The sequence below is a fragment of the Aethina tumida genome, chromosome 2 (assembly GCF_024364675.1).
Source record: "Aethina tumida isolate Nest 87 chromosome 2, icAetTumi1.1, whole genome shotgun sequence".
Taxonomy (NCBI): Eukaryota; Metazoa; Arthropoda; class Insecta; order Coleoptera; family Nitidulidae; genus Aethina; species Aethina tumida.
This window is the reverse complement of record NC_065436.1, coordinates 7,602,796-7,626,145: the sequence shown is the minus strand read 5'-3', so window position 1 is coordinate 7,626,145 and position 23,350 is coordinate 7,602,796. Positions and strand designations below refer to the sequence as shown.

At 29.3% G+C, this 23,350-nt stretch overlaps 1 protein-coding gene across 2 annotated transcripts; it reads right to left on the bottom strand.

Annotated features, from left to right (window-relative positions):
* Positions 1-11,420: 11,420 nt before the first annotated feature.
* Positions 11,421-22,319, bottom strand: LOC109601510 (uncharacterized). Of its 2 annotated transcripts, none has more exons than XM_049962879.1 (3): positions 22,073-22,319; positions 21,375-21,749; positions 11,421-11,593 (listed from the first exon to the last, which is right to left on the bottom strand). In XM_049962879.1, exons 1-2 carry the CDS (start codon positions 22,317-22,319, stop codon positions 21,610-21,612), a joined length of 387 nt encoding a protein of 128 aa, XP_049818836.1. In that variant the 3' UTR covers positions 11,421-11,593; positions 21,375-21,609. The 2 variants fall into 2 exon arrangements, 1 of the variants encoding a protein (XP_049818836.1); XR_002191677.2 differs by lacking the exon at positions 11,421-11,593 and adding an exon at positions 11,965-12,350 and having other exon boundaries at positions 22,073-22,199.
* Between the last annotated feature and the right edge of the window lie 1,031 nt (positions 22,320-23,350).

The following is a 23,350-nucleotide window of genomic DNA, read 5'->3' as shown; positions in this document are numbered from 1 at the left end:
AAGTAACATACAACATTTCTGAGAACTGCATGAAATAATTCAAAAACCAATAAATTTTAATGCTATTTAGATATAAATTAATTTATCATTTATTTCGTTCTTACAACTCATTCAATGCTATTTTGATGGCTAAAATGGGGTAAGTAGTTACAGAGTTATGGGCAATCCATTTTATGTGTTAAATATGTTTAAAAATCAACTTAGTTTTCGATATTTCTACAAAAATAAGTATTAGAGGTTACAAAATAGAACATAATTTTAGTACTCACTTCCTTTTATATTGTTGAGTCTGTTAATAATAGTTTTTGGAGGAAGATGACTTTTTATCACCTCATGGTTACTTAATTTAAAATATAAATACAAATTCTCTATTTGTAAAAACTTTTTTTTTTTTTAAAAAAACCTTTATTTTTATTTATTTTTTTAACTAAAATAACTTTAATTATGAATATACCATAATAGTTCTTTCCACTTCACTGTATTTTTTATTTGAAATATAAATCTTTTTTTTATTTATTGATTTTAATTGTTTATAATAACTAAATATAAATTACTAATTTTACTATTTTCTAGTTTTTATTTAAAATATATTGAAATAATGATTACTATTGGTCATTTACAAGAAATACATATGGTGAAAGTAATTTTAATTTGTAAATTAATTAAAAAATGATTTTGACTTTTTTTTCAATTTCATTCTTTAAATTCCAATTTAATTCGTTTTATTACTTTACTGTGAGTTTAATTTGAAATATAAATATAAATTGCTTTTTTATAATTACTAATTTTAACTAAAATTTTGTATTAATTCTTGAGTTTTCATTTAAAAAATGTTTGAATTGATTTTTTTTTAAATTTTTTGATTTGTTGAATGATTACTGTTACTCAATTACAAAAAACAAGCCATAAGTAATATTATTTTTAGATTTTTTTTTGAAACTTCAATGTTATGTTATTAATTTTTACCAAATCACTGTGTCTTCAATTTGAAATATAAATATGTTAAACATTGTCTTTTGGTAATTACTACTTTAACTTTTTGTAATAACCAAATTTTTAATTTATAATTATTTTCCAGTTTTTTAAAGATATTTACGAAATGATTTTTTGTAATTTCCATATGTTACAATGAATAATTACTATTGGTCAGTTACAAGATAGTATAACTGGAAATATAAATACCATACACGTTGTCTTTTTATAATAATAATAATTATTCAATATAACATTTTGTTATAATTAAAATTTTTTAATTTTTTATAATTATAAATTTTAATTTTTTGTTATAACTAAATACTACTTTACTGTGGGTTTAATTTGAATTATAAATACAAATTGCTTTTTTATAATTACTAATTTTAACTAAAATTTTATATTAATTTTTGAGTTTTCATTTAAAAAATGTTTGAGTTTTTTTTTAAATTTTTAAATGTTAAAAATGAATTTAATTTAATTCAAACACCAACAAATTTTGATGCCTTTTACATTTAAATTAATTTATCATTTATTTGCTTCTTACAACTCATTGTGCGAACCATCGATTACACTCGCAATAATCGCAATCGATTATTTCTGTAAAAATATAACTGCAATGCAACCTTGAATAATTTTAAGTAAAGTAAAAACAGTAATGCAAAGTGCTTTATGAATAAGTATGAGTAGAGCAATCGCCAATATGGTTTAAACTTATTAGATAATTGCAAACACAAACAGTGGAAATTTTGCAAAAGTTGTTTTAATATAGGTATGTGGATTTTATTTATAAACAATACTTTTTAAAACGAAACTGGTTGCTGCTAATTTTCAATTACTAAAACTCAATTAATCATTGTATTTATTAGGAGGATTTCATCAATTTAAAAGACCATTACTTCTGATTAACTTTTATATTTAATTGTTATTTTTGTTTATAAAAGGTTTAGAATGTTAATTGAACTAGAGGTTTGTTCTTTCTCTTAATGCAACACCTAATTGTGTTAAATTAATTTTGCCTTCAATGATAGTACAAAAAGAGAAAGTCACCATAATTATATTTATTGTCCAACTTGCATGGCGATAGTACCTTAAAAATTCCATTTTAAATGTGAGCCACAATAAAACATTGTTAATTGTTTGATAGCTTTATTTTTAAATATTACCCAGCGTTGCAATTGCCTTGCAAACAAGATGACCTTGGATACACTTCTGGGATGCAGTGTCATTTCATTGGCATTTTGGATTATTTAAAGTTATTTAGGAAATTGCCAACAACCGAGATAAATTATGTCTTTGTGCAAACTGTTTTATAAAACAACGGATTTTATTTTGTACATAAATAAAGCAATGATATAATATTCGCGTCCACAAGAAGTTTGTAAATATAAATAATACTTTCGCAACAGGTCACGTTTCTTTTGCTGGCACTCTAATTTATTATATTTAATGAAAATCACAGTTAAAGATTAATTTATTTGTTTCTTGATAATAAAACACTACCGTGTAATTATATCTTCCCGGACTGTCAAAAATAAATTTAAAAATAACAAACTCATTTAATTTATCAACAATTTCGTTAACTACAAATTTTTTAATCAAACATAACGGTGTAATTAACACAAGTGCGATATTTTCCATTGGATTACAAATAGATAGAAGATTTTTTGAGATGATTACATTTAATTATATGTTATGGTATTTTGTGTGTTTTATTTTTTATTCCACCAATTAGTATTTCCTACGTTTATTTATACCTACATAATGGGCTGGAAATGATTGCAATTAAAAAAATCTATTTGGCAAATAATTACCAAAACTAATTGCAATTTATCAAACAAAAAAAAATGAATTGCGTCAGATGAACACACAAAGTTAATTGCCAGAAATGATTATATTATTTATAAATGTATTAAACGCCATTTCGCGTAGGAAATGAATGTACAGGTAATTTAATCCTGTTGCTAATAACAGCCACATTAGCTATGTAATTTCTGTTCTAAACAGTTTAAAACAGATGTAAGGTTATATGGGGAACAATATTTAAATGTCATAATGTTTGCAAAATAATTGGACAATTACTTTAAACTGTTCGAAAGTATTCCAATCTATGAAAAGATGCTGAATGGCGTTTTATTGGTTATATCATTTACATTTAAGTCGATAATCTTATTTATTATTGTATGATTTTTATGAATATACTTATTTCTAAATAAATAATATCATATAATTAAACAATTAATCGTTAAACTTATTAAATATGTAATAATTTTATTATTTTAGAAATTATATGTCTATATAAGAAATAAATTTTGATGATTTAACTGACAATACAATTTGATCAATGTAATATAGGTCACTAATGTTGTATTTAATATTGTAGAACTATATAAGAAAACAATTATTAGTTATGCTAATTAAATATGTAATAAATTTTATTATTTTAAATATTATATGTTAATTTAAAAAATAATTTTTAAAGACTAAACTGACGATGCTGATGACTTTAATTACTTACCCTAATTTATAAAGATTTGGTCAATATTGTTGCATTTAATATTGTAGAACTAAGAACATTGTAATAAGATTTTAACTGCTAATAAATAATATCATAAAAGAAAATAATTATTAGTTAAACTAATTAAATGTAAAATAAATTTTATTATTTTAGAAATTATATGTCCATTTACAAAATAAATTTTAATGATTGAACTGACGATGCCGATGATTTTAAACCCTTACCCTAATTTGTAAGGTTTTAATCAATGTATTTAGGTCATTAATGTTGTATTTAATATTGTAGAACTAAAAATATTATAATAAGATTTTAATTGCTAATAAATAATATCATAAGAAAACAATTATTAGTTAAACTAATTAAATCTGAAATAAATTTTATTATTTTAGAAATTATATGTCCATTTAAAAATATATTTTAATGATTGAACTGACGATGCCGATTATGTTAATCCCTTATCCCAATTTGAAAGATTTTAGTCAATGTATTTAGGTCATTAATGTTGTATTTAATGTTTTAGAATTAAGAATATTATAATAAGATTTTAAATAATAATAAATAATATCATATAAGAAAATAATTATTAGTTAACTTAATTAAATATGTAATAAATTTTATTATTTTAGAAACTATCCATTTAAAAAAATAAATTTTGATGTTTGAACTGACTATGCCGATGAATTTAATTCCTTACCCTAATTTGTAAGGATTTAGTTAATGTATTTAGGTCATTAATGTTGTATTTAATATTGTATAACAAAGAATATTATGATAATATTTTATTTACTAATAAATAATATCATATCAGAAAACAATTATTAGTTAAATTAATTAAATATGAAACAAATTTTATTATTTTAGAAATTATATGTTTAAAAAATAAATTTTGATGATTGAACTGACCATGCCGATGATTTTAATTCTTCACCCTAATTTGTAAGGATTTGGTCAACGTAAGATTTTATTTACTAATAAATAATATCATATAAGAATATAATTAATAGTTTAATTAAATATGCAATAAATTTTATTATTTTAGTAATTATGTTCATTTTAAAAAATAAAATTTGATGATTGAAATGACGTTGCTGATGATTCTAATTTCTAACCCTAATTTATCATTTAATAATGCAGAACTAAGAATATTATAATAATACTTTTTTAATAGTAAATAAAATCATATAAAAACAGTTAAGAGTTAAACTAATTAAACCTATAATAAATTTTATTATTTTAGAAATTAAATGTTTATTGTTGTTACAATCGTCACCTATTAGTAATTAAGTTTTATCAAATAATATTATGGAACTGATGAATTTAATTTATTATGCTAATTTACCACTGTGACCACTGTTTGGTCATTGCATTGAAGTCAATAATGTGCAGTTATTATAGAATAGAGAGAGAATAAAATAATAAAATTCATTTACTATAAATAAAAGAAAACAGTTGATAGATAAATTAATTAAACCTGTTTAAATTTTATTAGTTTAGAAATTAAATGTCCATTTAAGTAATAAAATTTGATGAACTCTTGCTATAATTGACACCAATTATCAATTAAATATTATCGAAAAACACTTTTGGAATTGACGATGTTGATGATTTTAATTTATTACATTAACTTGCAAGAGGGTATTATGGTATTAAAAACAGTAATGTGGTATTTATTATTGTTAATAAAAGTTAGTTAACATTTAAATTCATACAAAAAAACAGTTGATAGTTAAATTAATTACTTGCAATAAATTTTATTATTTTATACAAGAAATTGGACAAAGAAAGAAAAAGTAAATTTAAAAACTAATATTATATATAAAAAATCATTAATAGTCTAAAAGTAGTTGATCTTTAATAATAATAATTTAAGATATTATTTTCTGTTGTTTCTGTAATATTATTAAATAATTCTTTAACATTATAACTATGAAAGTAAATGGAAAGGAATATCTACAATATATCTAAAAGATCACTTATCTTGTATAATATAATAAATGGTATTTTTATATAAGTAACTATTTATGTTTTCTAATAGTTGTACCTAAATAACTAACTCTTAACTCAATTTACAAATTATAAAATAATTATTATTTTCACGAAATAACTTATTTTTCTCACTTTCACAACGAAGTGTTTCTGCTTCAACAAGTAAATGGGAATATGCCTAAAAATATACTAAATGGACATATGACGTGTATAATGACAATAAAAAGCAATCTACAAAAAAACTAATGTTACAAAGACTTACATGAACGTTAAGTTTAAAAAAGATACACATTTCTTTTGTAAGTAACTATTATTCTTGTATAATACATGTACTTACATGAATAACAATAATGTCTTTATTCTTGTTAAGTGTTTCTATAATGCCATTAAAAAATATCAAGAATTAAAAATGATTTTAGGTAACTTTAATTCATCTTGATTAACTTCTGAAGGGTTTCTAAGAAGTATTTCTGCTTCCTTGACCAAATGGTGTTTATATCCAAAATATATTAAATGGACTTTTGACGTGTATAATGACAATAAAAAGTGTAGACCTACATGAGTCGAAATATTAAAAAACATCGTTTTTTGGATAACACCATCATTTACACAATTAACAGGGTTCTTAATCTTGTGTTACGAAATATTCCAGTAAAGAGCCTGCAACAATTTCAGCCAACGATGTGGCAGTTACATAAATATTTGAAAAAGTGGCAGACATATGCGTGGATTACAACCAAAAGAACACGTTTTTAACGTTATTTATATCACACGTCCGTCAGTGATTTACGATTATAGGAAAAATTTGACATTCAATTTTTTTAAGTCAGTTAAACTTCGTTATATGTAGCTGTTAACATTTTGTGAGAATGTAGCTTGAAAATCCCTAAGTTTTATTACTCAAATTGTTTATTTTATTACATAAATCTACAGTTAGTGGTGTTGTACAGACACCAAATTGTGTGTTGATTTAGGTTTATAATGTGTTCATTTAACAAACAGAATTTTGAAACCAAACTCTCATCATTCGAATTGGATAAATTGTACAATATAAATATTTAGTTTTGTGCCAAGTGGCAGTGTTATTACTAATGTATTCTGGTAAGCAGGAGTGGTATTTGTCATATTTATTAAGAGGCAAGGCAAACATTTTTCAGGTGTAATAATTTAAATTTTTAGGGAACCCAGGTAGGTACTTTTAACTATTATGTGGACGGATGCCTGCACCCATGCAGGTTTCGAGGAACAGTTGGATTTTTTAAAATCATGTTATGAAGTCGTCAGTACATGTGAAATAGTTTTATGGAGACCATGGTTTCATTTAAATTTTAAATAAAAATATGTGCTACAACCTTTTCTGAATTCTCGCAACACTTTCATTATCAGTACAGGAAATCAAATTTTTCTTTGGCTTCAAAAACCTTATTTGTATATTTTCTAAGTGAAACTGAGTTGTCATAACTTAATTATTTTAGGGGCAGCTACATTTGATTCCACTATGGTATCTATTCGTAAGTATCATTAAACTATTAATGAAAGATTATATGGATATCGTTATCAAATAAATACATGAGATACTTCTACAATTTGGAATCTTTTACAACTAGATCAAAAACTAATTCCTGAGATTCCAATTAATAATTTATAAATACTTCCGCAATATATTTTTAAAATACCTTTATATCATCTCTTCCTTGTATCTTGGGAGGTATGTAAGTAATTCCTCTTCAACATGTCATGGTCTGTTAAATTTATAATGGCGGATGGACTTACATTTTTTAAACAAAACGTTTTTGAGTATTGACTCTTTAGATGTTGAACGAAATTAATCACTGTTTATTTATGATATCACATAATTATTTTAATATGGAATAATAAAATATTGTCGATGCAGGAAGTGTCTGATGGTTGTCATCAGAAATGAGTTGTCGAGTGAAAATCTTGTTTAGAATATTTAAAGTAGTATCGTGATGATAAGGAAGTTCACCAACACTTAAAGTTCCAGTTTATTTATCAACATACTCTCCTTCAAAAGTCAAAGTGAGTCTTAGTTTTGGCAATAACTTCTTCATTTGAGTCAATTTTCTTTTCCTTGAGCATGTTTTTTATGTCTGCAAAAAACCAGTAGTCGCTGGGGGCCAAATCTGGAGAGTATGGTGGTTGAGAAAGCAATTTAAACCAAAATTCATCCAGTTTAATCATTGTTTTCATCGATTTGTGACACAGGACACAGCTGGTGGAACAACAATTTTAGTCTTTTACATATGGTGTCGATTTTTCTTGATTTCCATACTTAACCGATCTAATAGTGGATCACTATTGATAGTTTTGCCTCCCTCAAGAAAAAATTCCAATGTCGTTGCTTCGGACGACTTTCACCGGCTGTAATCCATTCAGTTGGCAATTTTTTTGATTCAAAAGTGTGGTGGTGGTTCCTTATTTCATCCATTATCACTTACTGATGCAAAAAATCCTTTTTATTTCGCTTGAAACAATATTTTTCTCTATCAAAAACAGTGTTTAATCGACACACCAAATTCCTTTCTATTCATTGTCTTGAAAATTTCAGAACTGGGGTCACTAAAATGACTCTAACCTCTGAACTGACCGAGGACTTGAATAGTATCAATTATATTCATTATTTATACAAATATTAACGTTTAAATTTAACTAACGTTTCTTGTAATAATTGAGTGAGAACTGGTATTGCAGTTTTGCAATTAAAAACATTAAGGAAGAATAAAAATTACGGTTAATTAAAATTCTTCATGTTTACGGTCACACTCTACTGACCAGTGGCAATTACTTACCAATTTATTTATTGAAATATCAAATAAATAATACAAAAAGTGATTGTAATTTATACCGATGGGTTTTTTTCCTCAGTAAATGATTAATGTATCTTCTTATTCTTCAATGATGATTATCGGCAAATCCAAGAGCACGGTATGAAGTTCCTACAATTAAATACGCGTAGGAACTCTATACCTCGCTAGTGGTCTACCAAAATGCAACTTCAGTCTTCTGTAACTAGGTCCAACTTATTTCCAGTGTGTATACAAATTAACTAAATGTATGCAACACTGAAAAGTCTGACAAAATCTCCAGAGTCTTGTCGTGAAACGACACCTTTTATCAACACCATTAACAAATGACCTGTATGGAAATAATTAACATTCGAGTCGATAAAAAACTTGTTAAATGCATATTCATAAACAAATTTAGACAATGTTTAATCAACAGCTCGGAGCCGTTAATTTGTCAATGTCACCAGGAACCAGATTAATTAAATCGTATATTATCGGACATGTCAACATTTGCTACATTTTAAGATTATTTTAAACTGCCATGACAGTATAAGATAATCAGTGACTCATTTGCACATTTTTACTATTTGGAGTTTTTTTTAAAACGTAAGTAACGGCCGTTCAGTTTATAAAACCTATAATGAAAGGCGTGAAAATAACTATAACTGATAGTAACTGGAAGTTATGGATTATATACATCTATTGAGATGTTATAGAACTGGTTTGTTGTAATATTTATTAATAGCTAGTTTAAGCATTTAGATAAGAAGCTTAAGTCCAGGTTCACTTGTCTCTAGAGATAAGCCACCTTCCTTCTGTTTCGTAGCTAGTTAAAAAATATTTGAGTTGTTTTACTATTTAATCCAATTTGTCTACAACCAGTTATTAAAAATTAACACGCTGATCATAGATACAAGCATACAAAGTATGTCGGCCTGGGCACTGAAAACTAATCCCTATTTACTTATGCACCCGTTTTGTCAGATTAAAAGGGTACGCAGTTCATTATTCAGGCTGCGTCTGCAAAAATCGGGAGCACAATCAATGGATATCGTCACCGACCATTAATAACGTAGGACCATGTCCTTTTATTTAACCATCTGCATAACAATAACCCCGTCAGAACGCATCACTCGCCGATTTAAAATGGCCGACTCAACGTTTCCATGTTTGTTGTGCACGAGAAAACTGATGGTCAATTAAAAATATAATTACTAGCGATTCTTGATTAATATCCTGTATCTGTTTAATTGAATATATCTACGATGTTTAATTAAATTGACCGCCAGACCTGAATGTACCAGATTAAAACTGGTTACTTTACTTTACTAGTTTTATTTTCAAATAAAAAATTGAAGCTTTAAACAAATTAACGTTTATTTTTCGAGGCGATTATGAGGAAAGAACGTTGTTGCGAGTTGGAAGCAGCAAAATAATTTCTTCGAATTTCATTCCCGTGTAATTACCGGGGTACATACCTAACGTGCATTTTTTAATTATGTTCCTCGCGAAAGCATATGGCGATTCCTCGAAAAAAAAAACTACAAGAAGAGACGAGAAAACTTCATCGAACAAAACTAGTATTTATGTCGGTATGATAATTGCAGGGCTGAAGCGAGATTGTTTCAGAATTCGTCGAATCAACCTGTGCACATCAAGAACAATGCTTCTCACACGAATTTTAATGTGCAAGTTACCGTGGATTACGGGGAATTAAAACGGCAAAAATTGATTTATAATTGTTCCGACGAAGCATTTTGCTGCGATAAAAACGGACAGAGATTATAGCCATTATCACAGGAAGCCCCTGAATACGTAATCAAAGTGTTCGGGCCACGCATTTAAGTTTTATTTCATACTTAATGTGCAGTAACTAGATCTTGTTAATTGTAATGATTTTTCCAATTTGAGTGGGGTTTGGGGATGCGTGGCAATTTAAATTTTCTCCGTGCTGTAACTTGTAAATATCAAATGGGCCAAAACTTTCCATATCCCATTTGCAACCCCGCTTAGCGTTGCATACGTAATTTGCCCCCCGTCGGATCCATAATAATCCTCCTCAAATTATTTCTTAAAGCCCCAAACTTTTATTAGAAAGATTGAAGAGCCAGTCAGTTCTAGTACACATGGTTTCTCATAGTTACCATATGTTTATTTATTGTTAACGGTTTCTAGTGAATTTCGTGTAACTCAACTCTTCACACATGCACTTCATTGTATACAATGCGTTGTTTTTTATATATGCATTAACAGAGTGCTGGTTGTGCCACTCCACACACACATGGCAACCGAATCATTATGCCTGCATATATTAGTGCTCCCTCTTTTTATTTTTTAACCTTTAACCGGCCTTAGGCCGTTTTTCACGCTGTAACCAAAGGCCAATGTTTAATTATACGAAAGTATCTATTACAGTATGCAAATGGCGCATTGTAGAATTTTAAATGATAACTGGCTGGTTGCGTCAAGCTATTGCTTACATCGTCAGTTCAAACATAATTTTTTACACAACTTACTCAAGTTTTTTACGTAAAAATTAGTCGAATTTTTGATAACTCAAACCAAATTGGTTGGCAATGGTCTCCAAGATAAAATTATGAGTAATTTTTACTTGACAATCTTTGATGAGTCAAATTTCCTGCCACAGGTAAACTCGAGGTTTTTACTCTTCGATGGTGCTTGTCTTATGCCCGAACGACATTCCCTGTCGACAACAAGTCTTATACCAATTATTGATTGATTAGAATAAAGTTGGAAACTCCCACCATTTACTTTATGGTGTTGTCAACCTCCTAAATTCTAATTTACCAAAGGTTTTTCCAATTAAATGTCTTAAAGACAATCCATAGTATTACCCATTGGTAATTATTAGGAACCCATGTAAGTAGTGAGTGTTCTTTAGCACTATCTTTTATAATATTTAGCTTAAATCACATTTATAACTTTCTATATATGTGTATTTTCTTTAATAACTCGAAGTCTTGACAACTCGAATTTTTATGGCAAATCATAGTTGGACTGTACTATAAACATGACATGCCTTCATTGGTAGTTCAATGTAACGGCAATAATTAAAACTAAATGCAGCATAAAAATGCTTCTGAAGTGTTGTTTTTTGCTAAATTAATTAGAGCAAATATAAATGCAACAGTTTTCTTTGAGAAACATAGGTCAGTCATTACATATTAATTAGTCAAGATTAATTACGCAATTACAGATCCACATCCATGTAATTTGTTGAAGAGTGCGTCACTAGTATTTATCACGCCTGGACGTCTAAACGTGTTGATTGCCTCAGTCCGCTGGAACTCTGTAACAACAAATCGAAAAATTAGCTTCAAGGAAAAATCGACATTATGCTCGTACAATATTATTAAGAGAAATTTTAATTGAGGCAATATCCTTTCTGTCTATTTTTTCTTCTATTGTGAATTGTGGAGTAGCCATTGCTTTTAATCAAGGTATTAATTAAAAAAAAATTGCAATTGTAGTTTATAATGAGTGTGTGTGTGTGCCATCATCGCCAGTCAATTGGCTCCCCCCTCGGGTTGTAATGAAAAAACAGGCCCCGACCAGAAAAGGAGATCAGGATTACTGTTGTCTAATTCCGCACGATCTCGTGCAGACTGCACTGTCATTTAGGATTTGTCCGATTCCGTACCATTTGAACGATGTGCATGTACATCCGCGGGGGCCATGATGGATGGATGACGTCACCACATGAGCCGGCTAAGCCATGACGAAGGGGAACGCTGTCAATTAGCTAACCTTGGCCTCCCGCGTTGGTTCGCCGCCGCCCCCTCCCCCTACGGTTCTGCGTTCTGCATTATCGGCTCCCGCCCAGACGACCATTTTGATTGCGTATTAACCCCCAGTGCGGTGGACCACCCCCTTCAAACCCACACACGGCATGCGATCAGTTGGCCATCACCGGCTGACAATTGCCATTTTTTTTGTTTGGCTCAAATTTCCTTCCATTATACGTACGGTACTAATCTGGATTGTATCTAGTATTCAAATTTGATTTGTAGTACCAAGGTCAAATTGTACTACATTAAAATTAATTCCTAGAAACATGAAGACAACACCAATTAGTCAGATATTCATCAAATAAAGAATACGTTTCGTATAAATAATGTTGGGATTACATTCAAATTAGGTTTATCGTTAAACAAATCGTTTGGCACAATGCTGTGATTTAGTAGTGCTAACTATAAATTACTAACGAAGGTTGTTGAATTAGTTAGGACCTAATAATTCCCAATAATTGGCACTTAATTCCAAGTTAATCATAACATATTCGAAACATCTGAAGAGAATTCCAATGTTTCTAGAAATGAAACCGTCTCCAATTAATCTTAATCGTCAATATTTCATAATTGCAATGCTTACACACAACCTGTAGAAGTTGCAACATTTCCGATGCTATCTTCCGTTTGCGTTCGCTCCCAATAGCCATCTGCCTTTTGCGTATTTGTTGAAAGCCTAATTAAATTATCTGAAGCAAGTTTACATGTCGTTCCGAGATGTTCCCCGATTTAATTAAATCGTATATGTTTCCAAATTGGGGCCGTAGTTTTCTCAATTACACGGTCTCGCCGTCTAACCCTGGGGAGCGTTTAATTTACAATTTGATGGAACAGTTCTTGCTTGTCGTTGCTGCATACATTACCATCGCTAAGCTTAGCTAAGGCCCGATGGTCTTGGGCATTTCCATACAGAAATAATGAAATGGTGGTCAGGTGTTGGCGTCAATTAACCAAATTCTAAAGGTGGATCTTTTGTTTTATTGATATTTTCTTCATGCATGAAGAACTGTGATTTGTTAATAGGTTTGTTTACCAACTGACGGAAGCAATTTCATGGGAAGATTCCGTTGTACAATTTAATGAATTAGCAATGAACCTCGTAAGGACATAATTAAATGAAATTATTTATAGTTTTGATTTATTACCGATAAAATGAAGCTGCTGTTGGAATAATAAGGTTAATTCCTTAAGTGTTTATAGACGCATATGCCTTTCATCCCCAAAATACGCGGCAAGACGAAGAGCGTGTAATGAATTTATGACGGCATAGTCACGAGAGCGTGATTGCATCCATTGCTACCTCCGATGCACCGATAAAACAGCTACCTACACCATAATTGGCACCATTTAACTATTAAACTCAATCTATAAAACATTCTCTTTCTGTCGGCCTAATAGGTGCTACCTGTGATTAAAGATAATTACAGCCGTATGCAGTTTCCATCGGGGCACGATATCGAGATGGGCAGAAGAAGAAAAGAAGAAAAAAAACGAAAGAACGAGATTACAGAAGTCCGAAAATGGCCACCTAGCCGTTTCCGAGATGATCTCGTTCTGGATAGCTTCATATTTTCACGGTAAAACACGTGCGACTGAGGACAGCACGAGTCAATGACACCAGATGATGGAACTCGTCTTGCAGATGCAAGAAAAATCGATATATCGCTTTTTGTCGGAAAACGTCGAACCACATTACCAATTATCTTTGGTCAATCTACGGTAACTTGTGAAGCACGGCTTTGTCAAAAGATTATCAACGAATTTAAAAAGAGAAGAACAAATTTTATTTTTATTACTAATAATTATGTCATTTTTTCAAATATCTAAATATTCAATTCAAAATAAATTATTACCTGAAAATAATACATTTTTTTAATACTAATTATTTATTTCAAGTCAATACCAGTTAAATCAATAAATTTAATAAATAGATAATTAATTAATAAATAATTTTAAAAATTAATTTCTAATTTTAAGTTAATGTCTTACAAAAATCTGTCAATAAAAATATATGTAATTAAATTTTAATATTTTAGAATAATTTGACTAATTACAAAATATTTTAACTTAAAAATTCCAAATATTATTACATTTTTTTAATTCTGAGATGTGTGTTAATTTTAATTTTCTTAGATACATTTGTTTTATTTGAATTACAGAATATTCTAACAATAAAGTTTTTATTTTAAAAACGAGCTTTTTGATAGTTTTAATTTAAAACATCTTAAAATATTTTTAAATATTATTTGCCTATATTTTGAGATAAATAGAAAAAACCTTGAATTAGAATCTTGCCTAATATTTTTTTGGATAATTTAAATTTCTAAAACACATTATTATTTAAATCAAATAAAAATATTTATATTTAATTTAAATTAAATTGTATAAACTGAATTAGGCAAACAGACCCGAATAAAACTTAAATTTAAACAATTTATTGTTAAAAAGGAAGAACATTTTTTCATAAATTTTAAAACACTTTAGAATTTTACTTTCAGGATTCTAATGTTTTTTAACAATACATTCAAATTCTATTTCATTGAAAATAATTTGAAAATATTAAATAAATGAAATTCTGAATAAATGGAATTAAATGAATTAAATTCTTCTATTTGAAATTTTAAATATACATAATCAATGGATTAATTTAAAAGAATATATAAATATAATTAAAGAAAATAAAGCAAAAATGTATTATCAAATAAATGATACATTTCTAGTTTTTTTAATTTTGAGAACAACATTTAGTATTTTCTTATTCATGAATATATTAGAAAATTATTATTATTATTATTATTGAATTACTGAATATTATGAATAACAAGAAATTTATTTTTAAATATGTTCATTTTAAAATAAATATAATTATTACTGGAAAATATGTTTTAATCGATTTATTGAATATTCTAACAAGAAAAGTTATATATATATATATATATATATATATATATATATATATATATATTTATTTATTTATTTTTAATATTTTATTTTTAATAAAAAATTTAAATATATTTAATTAGTTTCAAAATTTAAAGTAAGTATTTACGATTTTACTTTTGCCTAAATTTAAATATTTTGGAATAATTTGAATTACTAAAAAAAATTTAACTTAAAAATTTTAATTTCTATTAATTTTTTTTAATTTTGAGAAGTGCATTAATTAGATTTTTTTATTGATATATTAGAAAATTTGTTTTTTTTTTAATTAATGAATATTCTGATTTTTTTTTAATTTGTTCATTTTAAAATAAATATAATATATTATTGGAAATTTTGTTTTATTCGAATTATTGAATATTCTAACGACAAAAAAACTGATTTTTATTAATCTGGTCATTTTAAATAATTTTATTTTTTATTTATATATTTATTTTTAATATTTTAATTTTAATAAACAATTTAAATATGTTTAATTAGTTTCATAATTTATATTTATATATTTTATTATTTTCGAATAATTTGAGTTACTAAAAATATTTTAACTTCTATTATTTTTTTTTAATTTTTGAGAAGTGCATTAATTAAAATTTTCTTTATTGTTGTAAATATTAGAAAATTCGTTTTTTTTAATTAATGAATATTCTGAATAACAAGATTTTTTGTTTAATTTATTCATTTTAAAATAAACATAATTATTATTGGAAAATTTGTTTTATTCGAATTATTGAATATTCTAACATCAAAAATGATGATCATTTTAAATAATTTTATTTTTTTATTTATATATTTATTTATAATATTTTAATTTTAAAATACTTTAATAAGTATTATTTATCTACATTAAAAAAAAATGAATTTTTAAAAGTGATTTAAACTTAATATTTTTTATTTTGAAAGGTACATTATTATAAGTATTATTGGAAATTTTGGTTTATTTGAATTACTGAGTATTCTAACAAGAAAACATTTAAACTTATTTTTAAAAATCTTAAAATATTTTTAAGTATTATTTACCTACATTTTGAAATAAATAGAAAAAACCTTCAAGTAGAATTATGCCTGGTACATATTATTTTGTATAATTAGTAATTCTAAAAATAATTTAAACTTAAAAAGCTCCAAATTCTTAAAAACCATTTCTAAAAAATTTTAATCTCATTTAAAATTGTTAAGAGTAAGTATTTAATTCTTTGATTTGACAATTCAAAGATATTGAAATGAATATGTTTTATAAAGGAGTTAATTAGCATTATACTTATATTCTATTTATTTTTTGATACTCTCAGTATTTAACACAATAGAGACAAAAAATTAGATCATTTAATTAAATACAGCAGTAAACTTACTATCACTGATCCTTATCTTCATATCACACCGCAAAGAATCGAACAATAAAGCTTTATAATAAACTGTTCTTACGAGTCCATTGTTTTAGTAAGCCAATTACATTATTAAAACTGAGAACAAGCATCTGTAATGGCGCATTCATAAGAAATTTACTTTACAGTTGAAATTGGTTAATTTAGAAATCGATAATATAACACACACATTAAAAACTTGTTAGTACAACAAGTATACCGTTTTATTAAATATTCAGGCATAAATAAATTGGTCTTATTACTGGGCCGTGTGTTCACCGTAATTGTCATACAACTTAGCTAAGTTTTTGTTCGTGTTTAAAAATTAAATTGCATATCAGAACTCTCCCGAATAAATTTTCTAACGGTAATAACAGAGCAGTTGAAACTCTAGACACTGATACGTTTAGTTTGAGAAGTTAAATTTGTTTCTTATCCATCCCCATCAAAATTCCAAATGGGCATGTGACAGATATTTACCAGAACCGGCGCACGGTGTATAAACAAACGGACGAACTAAAGAAACGTCGTTTCCCTTGGCGGGAGTACCGTACCCGTTTTCTTGCCCTTCGACTCAACCCTTTCCGTTTTGAAAGGGTGATATGCAAAAAAGGGACGTCGATTCCCATCAAATATTGCGCAACACAAGGGCTAAAATATCAATTTTTCATCACAATATCGGCACACATGAATAGGCCCCGACGTGATATATACGAAAATTATGTTAAACAACTAGTGTGAGTATTCAAATTACTGTTTGGTGAAAAAACCCAACCGGGCGGTCTATTTAAACCGAAATATTCACACACCTTGATAATAGTACCGTTTCTTACCTGGAGCCCAAATTATATGCTAATAACAATTTCATTTTGTAAAAAACAACTAAATAATTAATCCACTTTCGTGTGTGTACCATAAGTTTTTTTTTAAGTTAATTGCGTGCGTGTCCCTACGTACCTAGTATTATATCAATAATGCCCAATTAAACGATAAATATGTGTCAACTGTTATCCGAAGGAAAAGGAATGTTTTTCGTGTAATGACGGGTTTTATTCAATAATTTGACCAATAAAATACCAAGTCCTTTACCTGTACACTGTCACCAGCTATTTCTGATAATATAATGGGCTAAATAATGATCCAGGTAGGAAAAAATGGAAACAGGTGGAGTAAAATATCTTCGTCAACTAACTTTTAATTTAATATTACGGAATACCTTTCACATTCTTGTCGTGCTTTGGAAAGAACTATAATCTCGTAAAAAATGACGGTATATTTATAAATAATTAATGATTGAATATATTAAATTGTATCATAATAATTATGGAAACTTTCATTGGATTCAAACATAAATCTATGGTATTATGGTCGGCCGATTTTTTTTTTAATTAGAGGTTCCACCACATTAGAGAAGTTTGGGCCAAAAAAATACGTTAATATATATTTTTTTAAATTATAGACCGTACATAAGTAATATTTTTTACCCTATTTTTTTTAATTAATGAAACGTTTTGTCTTAGTGAGTTGGCCGGACCAACCGGTTTCGTCATAATTGTCTGAGGACTTCCATAAATTACCAAACTTAACGAGTGGCATTGTGTTTCCAATACACATCACATAACTTCGATGTTTTCGAACATTTAAGTTAATTAATATTAAATTATGTTTCGCTTATCACAAATTGCTTATAAACAAGTCAGTGATAAACCACAGTTTTGAATTTATTGCTTTCATCTCGGTTATAAAACCCAAAACCCCGAAAGGCTTTCGAATTTTAATTACGAGCTTCAAGCAAGTGATCTTGTGCATCCCTCCGCCAGATGTTACGTAATTTCCACGCACCCTTTTCGGGGCGACCCGAAAAATCTACCTGAGCCTTGGCTTTTTTATTATTTTAAGCCACCAGGGTGGAGATTTCACTGTTAGATTTCTCGAGTAACATTATATGCCCTTCAACGCGTTGGGTCATTATATTCTTTGAGATGCAGCGTGTAATTTAAGATTGTCCGTGTAAAAGAATAAAATACCCACGTCTGGTAATTTACAAGTATAAAAAAGGACCCGTCTCGCTAGAAATTATGTTTTGTGTATGCAAATAAGAAATATTTTCTGTCATTATTTAAATTTTTTATAACGGTTCAATGGGTTTCTTATTGTAATGTGTTGCACCCAAAGATTTATCAAATCCGAGGTTTTCATCATCAAAAAAGCCACTTAGAATGTGCACCAAATTAAAACCGAAGATCCAAGGTTCTTGCACAGTTGGCATTTTTGCCATTTATTACATTTTAGTTGTTATAAACAAGTATTTGCTTGTTAAATACGACTTGTATAATTACTTGCAGCAACATCATTTACTCTGACATTGAAATTGTTCTGCAGATGTATTTATATGGAGGCAAATTAAAAATCAAACCCTACCATGGTTTTTAACATGCCACTTTCCAACAATGGACAACCACAACTACTTAATTGTTATAAATCAGTGAATTATACACGCCATACCATTAAATGCAACAGGTATTTTTGTTTCAATGTTGAAACGTCGGATGGATGATGTTATTACATCTTAGACGACATCTGCAACTTTCCTCCAATTGATGGTAAACCCTTCATTAAGGATGTATAATTGTTATTAGATAATATTACTAGGAATTTGGCTTAAACAGAGCACAACTATAGTTACTTACTTAAAAAATTACAGTTAATCAACTTACTTTCAAAGAAACTAAGTTCGTTTATTAGTTATTGTTGCCAATTACATGTTATTATTTATATTATATGTAATAAACCAGACCATTTCTGCATATTCTCATACCAACCACTGTGATTTATCCGTTTTAATACAAGTTTATGGGTACGCATGAACCAATTGGAGAGATTGCAGGAAATCTTATTTAATTTTACCTCGCACAATGTTTAATTTCCTCATGCACTAACCCATGTAAAATTCCGACTAGTTTCTGTAACAAATTTTGCTTACGCATACATTATCCAAAAGGTATTTTCTCACGCATATAAATCACGATATATGTAGCATACCTTTTTACCAACATGCATAAATAAATAAATCAAGCTCTTAAGCAGGTAATACCTTACCAATCCCTTTCACGAATTAACCCTTTGATGCGGTGTAAGAAGAGGATTTATTGCCGGTGTGTGAGTTACTTTCTAAACATGCATTCTTTAGATATTTTTAAAGTTACTCTGAGGATTATGAACAAATAAAATGTGCACCAGCAAAGCTAAAAGTAGAAGTATTGGTCACCAAAACTACGTTGTTTAAAAGATAGTTGGGTCTTCATAGAACTAACCCTTTGATGTAATATAAAAAAAGGATTTATTACATTTTTTTTAATATTTTTTAAGTTAATCTGAGGATGATGATGAAATAAAATGCGTACCATCAATGTTAGAAGTAGAATTATTGGTGCAAATCATCACAACTGACGTTGTTTAAAAGTTAGTTGGGTCTTCATAAAGACCAAACCATTTGGTGCAATATAAGAAGATTTATTACATTTTTTTGAATATTTTTTAAGTTATTCTGAGGATGATGATCAAATAAAATGTGTACCATCAATGTTAGAAGTAGAATTATTGGTGCAAATCACCACAACTGACGTTTAAAAGTTAGTTGGGTTTTCATAAAGACCAAACCCTTTGATGCAATAACAGAAGAGGATTTATTACATTTTTTGAATATTTTTTAAGTTTTTCTGAGGATGATGATCAAATAAAATGTGTACCATCAATGTTAGAAGTTAGAAGATTTATTACTGGTATGGAACAACATTTTGTGAGTTACTTTCTAAACATAAATATTTTTATGATATTCTGATGATAAAAAGAGCCACAATAAATCAAATAAAATGTGTGCCATCAATGGTAACTCAAATACTGCCCAAAGGAGAACCACTGTCGTTGTTTTTAAAGTTATTTTTGTCTTCAAAGAAGTATTGGTGCAGGTAATACCTTATCAGACGTTAAAGAGGATTTATTACCGTTAAGGAATTTATTCTGTGAGTAACTTTCTAAACACAGAATACTTTAAATATTTGGATACTCTGATGATGAGGGACTTCAAATAAAATATCCACTAAATATGTTTGAAGGCTTAGAAAGAATCTTGTTTCAAAATTACTTAACTGAAGTATTGGTGATAGTAACGTGAGGCGAATTTCGAAAGGTCACAACGCACCGACCAGAAATTTTAATTAAATGTCCCCTTAAGAGCTGGCCATCATAAAAATTAATTAATCACAATAAATTAACATGCAAATTACACATTTCGGTTCGGGTCACCTAACCCAACGAAACGGACCACTTGTAACAAACAACTCCAAGAAAAAAAACGGGATGGTTAGGTATACAAACACTTTTTGTGTTGCAACAAATCTATTTTCTCTATTGATACCAGATCGGTGCAGGCAGGTAGTTCATTCAAGAGTGCAATACTATTACGAGGCGCACGGGCACTGCAACCGCAATCACAAAACAGTCACTGGCCGACGGGAAACGGCCTTTGTTGCTGTTCGAGCACCTTTCGTCAATAGACCATTTTTAAGTCACAATAATGGGCGAAACACCTCTATTATGTCTATTGTGGATGGATCTTCAGTTGGTAATTAATAGTTTATTATGTTGTTTGTAAGGAGGCGCAGTTGCTGGCCGAAAAATGGCACGAGCTCAATTGGATGCACGAATTGACTTTGGGTGCTTTGTATGCCAATCTTGAGCAGTTGTTGTCTTCACAATTATTTATTTTATCAACGTGAGATTATTATTGGTGAGTTTTTGTCATGCCTTCGGCCTCGAAGGAGTTTTTATGTTGGGAGCCTCCAATGTAGCAATTGCTGACCAATAAAAATTAAGACTTCACTAGTTTTACTAGTTAAAGTCTTCCAGAAGGGGGGCAAATTGGAAGCAAAGGCCGTACAACACATAAATTCATCTTAGTAACATAAAAAAGTGGACTTACGAAGTGGCTGATTGTTGAGCGGTCACCAAACAAGTGTTGAACGCGTGCATTTCAAAATATGAACAAGTCACTAGAACACTGAGCACTGATGCGACCGTGATGAAGAGTAAAATAAATCACAATAATCTGAACAACACATGTGGTCTGTGGGGGGTGTACATCAAAAGCACTTGTGGTGTGCAGAAGAACGTGGAAGAGTGACCTGAATGGTTCACCTCGGACGGTAAGCGCAATACTAAGGAGCTGCGGTGGCACTACGCGGCGTAAACTTCAACGTGTACGTCTTGAGTCCCTCTACGGTTCCGCGGACTTGCGTGTTGCTGCGCCAAGGAAGGGGTGGGGAGCGTGTAAGACGTCTCGACAGAGGGGAAGCATCTGTAAAGAAACAGTTAAAATTTTAGTTTTATTAGTTTTTTCGTTGGACCGTCCTACCCCCAAGCACATGACACGTCTAATTGCAGTCATTCCAACAAGTCCGACAACAATCTACGGTACTCGCATACGCATTGCGCAGACGGCACAGAATGCACCACATGCGTGAGAACAAAAACAAAAAAATATGCACCACGGAACAATCATCTTTTATTATACTCCGTATGCATAATCATGGTAAGCCGCCAAGCACATGTCATTTGCCGTATGGATGAAGGTACGTTTCTAAATTGGTTAATTTCACGTCACACTAAGATGCTTATTACCTTTAAGTCCGGGACGATGCACCTGTTTTAAGTCACAACTCCCAAGCACTTGTTCCCACAAGCACAGTCCCCCTCCCGGTGCTGGTCTGAGCTTGGTCTTACGCGGTGGTGTTTGATAGACTGCCGCCGACGTTGGACGACGTCCGCGGCAAGTGCACAGCAGTTTCCCTCCACGACGCCGACGATTTCCGGCATGCGCATCAGCGCTCCGCCTCGACGCACCTTGCCACCATAATGCGCTCCACATTTTTTAAACTCCGCCTCGGCACGAGAGGTCCGATGAAAAAAATAGCGATTCTTTTAGTGGCCACGCCTATGGGTGACGGAGGACGAGAGGGGAAGCGAAAAAAGTAGGGGGGTTTTCTAGTTGGTGAAAACGAAAACGGGCACGCGAACGCCATCTAGTGCGTAATAGCTGGAGTGGCGTGACGGGAAGGGCTTTAGAGCGGTTTGGATCCGGGATGAGGCTTTGAGTCCCCCTCTTGTGGCTGGGTTGGATGGTGGTGCCCTCGGTGAGGGGTGGACATCCCCGAACTAAACTACCAAGTTCATTTAAATTATCCGGTTAATTGAGACGAAAGTTAAATGACCTAATGGATGATCAGAAGTAAACAATATTTAGCCAGCATTTTTTTAAATAAAAATATAATCAAAAATAACCTTTAAATCAACTTTTATAAATAGGTAATTTATGGTAAAAATACTAGATATACTATGAGAACAAAAAAATTATGGGATTACTGGTCCTAGAAATGGGCATTAGTATATTTCAAAATATAAAGTGGTATGACGAGTGTCTTAATTGAAGCAATTAAACTAAATTGTAATAAAATGAATAACAAAAATGCCCGAAAAATATTAAAGTTACACAAATTTTAAACCTTAAAATTTATTATAAATTGAATTTCCTTATTAGTTTTATAAATTTAGGCATTTTAAAAAATAATAACTTGTTTATTTTTTAATAGTCGTTTGGAAACTAAGACCTTAGTCTATCGATTGCAATAATCAATAGTTCTACAGCAAAAAATACCTTAGCTTTTTGATTTAACTATTAATTATCTAAAATTGTTTTTACTTTGTTATGCATGTAAATATGCACGTACACATTTTTTTGTTACCGCCTCACTTCAATTGACTCCATAAGGATCTAAGAATCAGCAAATCTATTTTTATTGTAATTACATAAGTTGTATTGTAATAAACTTAATATAACAATTTGATACAATATAAAGTACATATTACTATTTTTAATTACCGTAAAAAAACTGAGCCTTT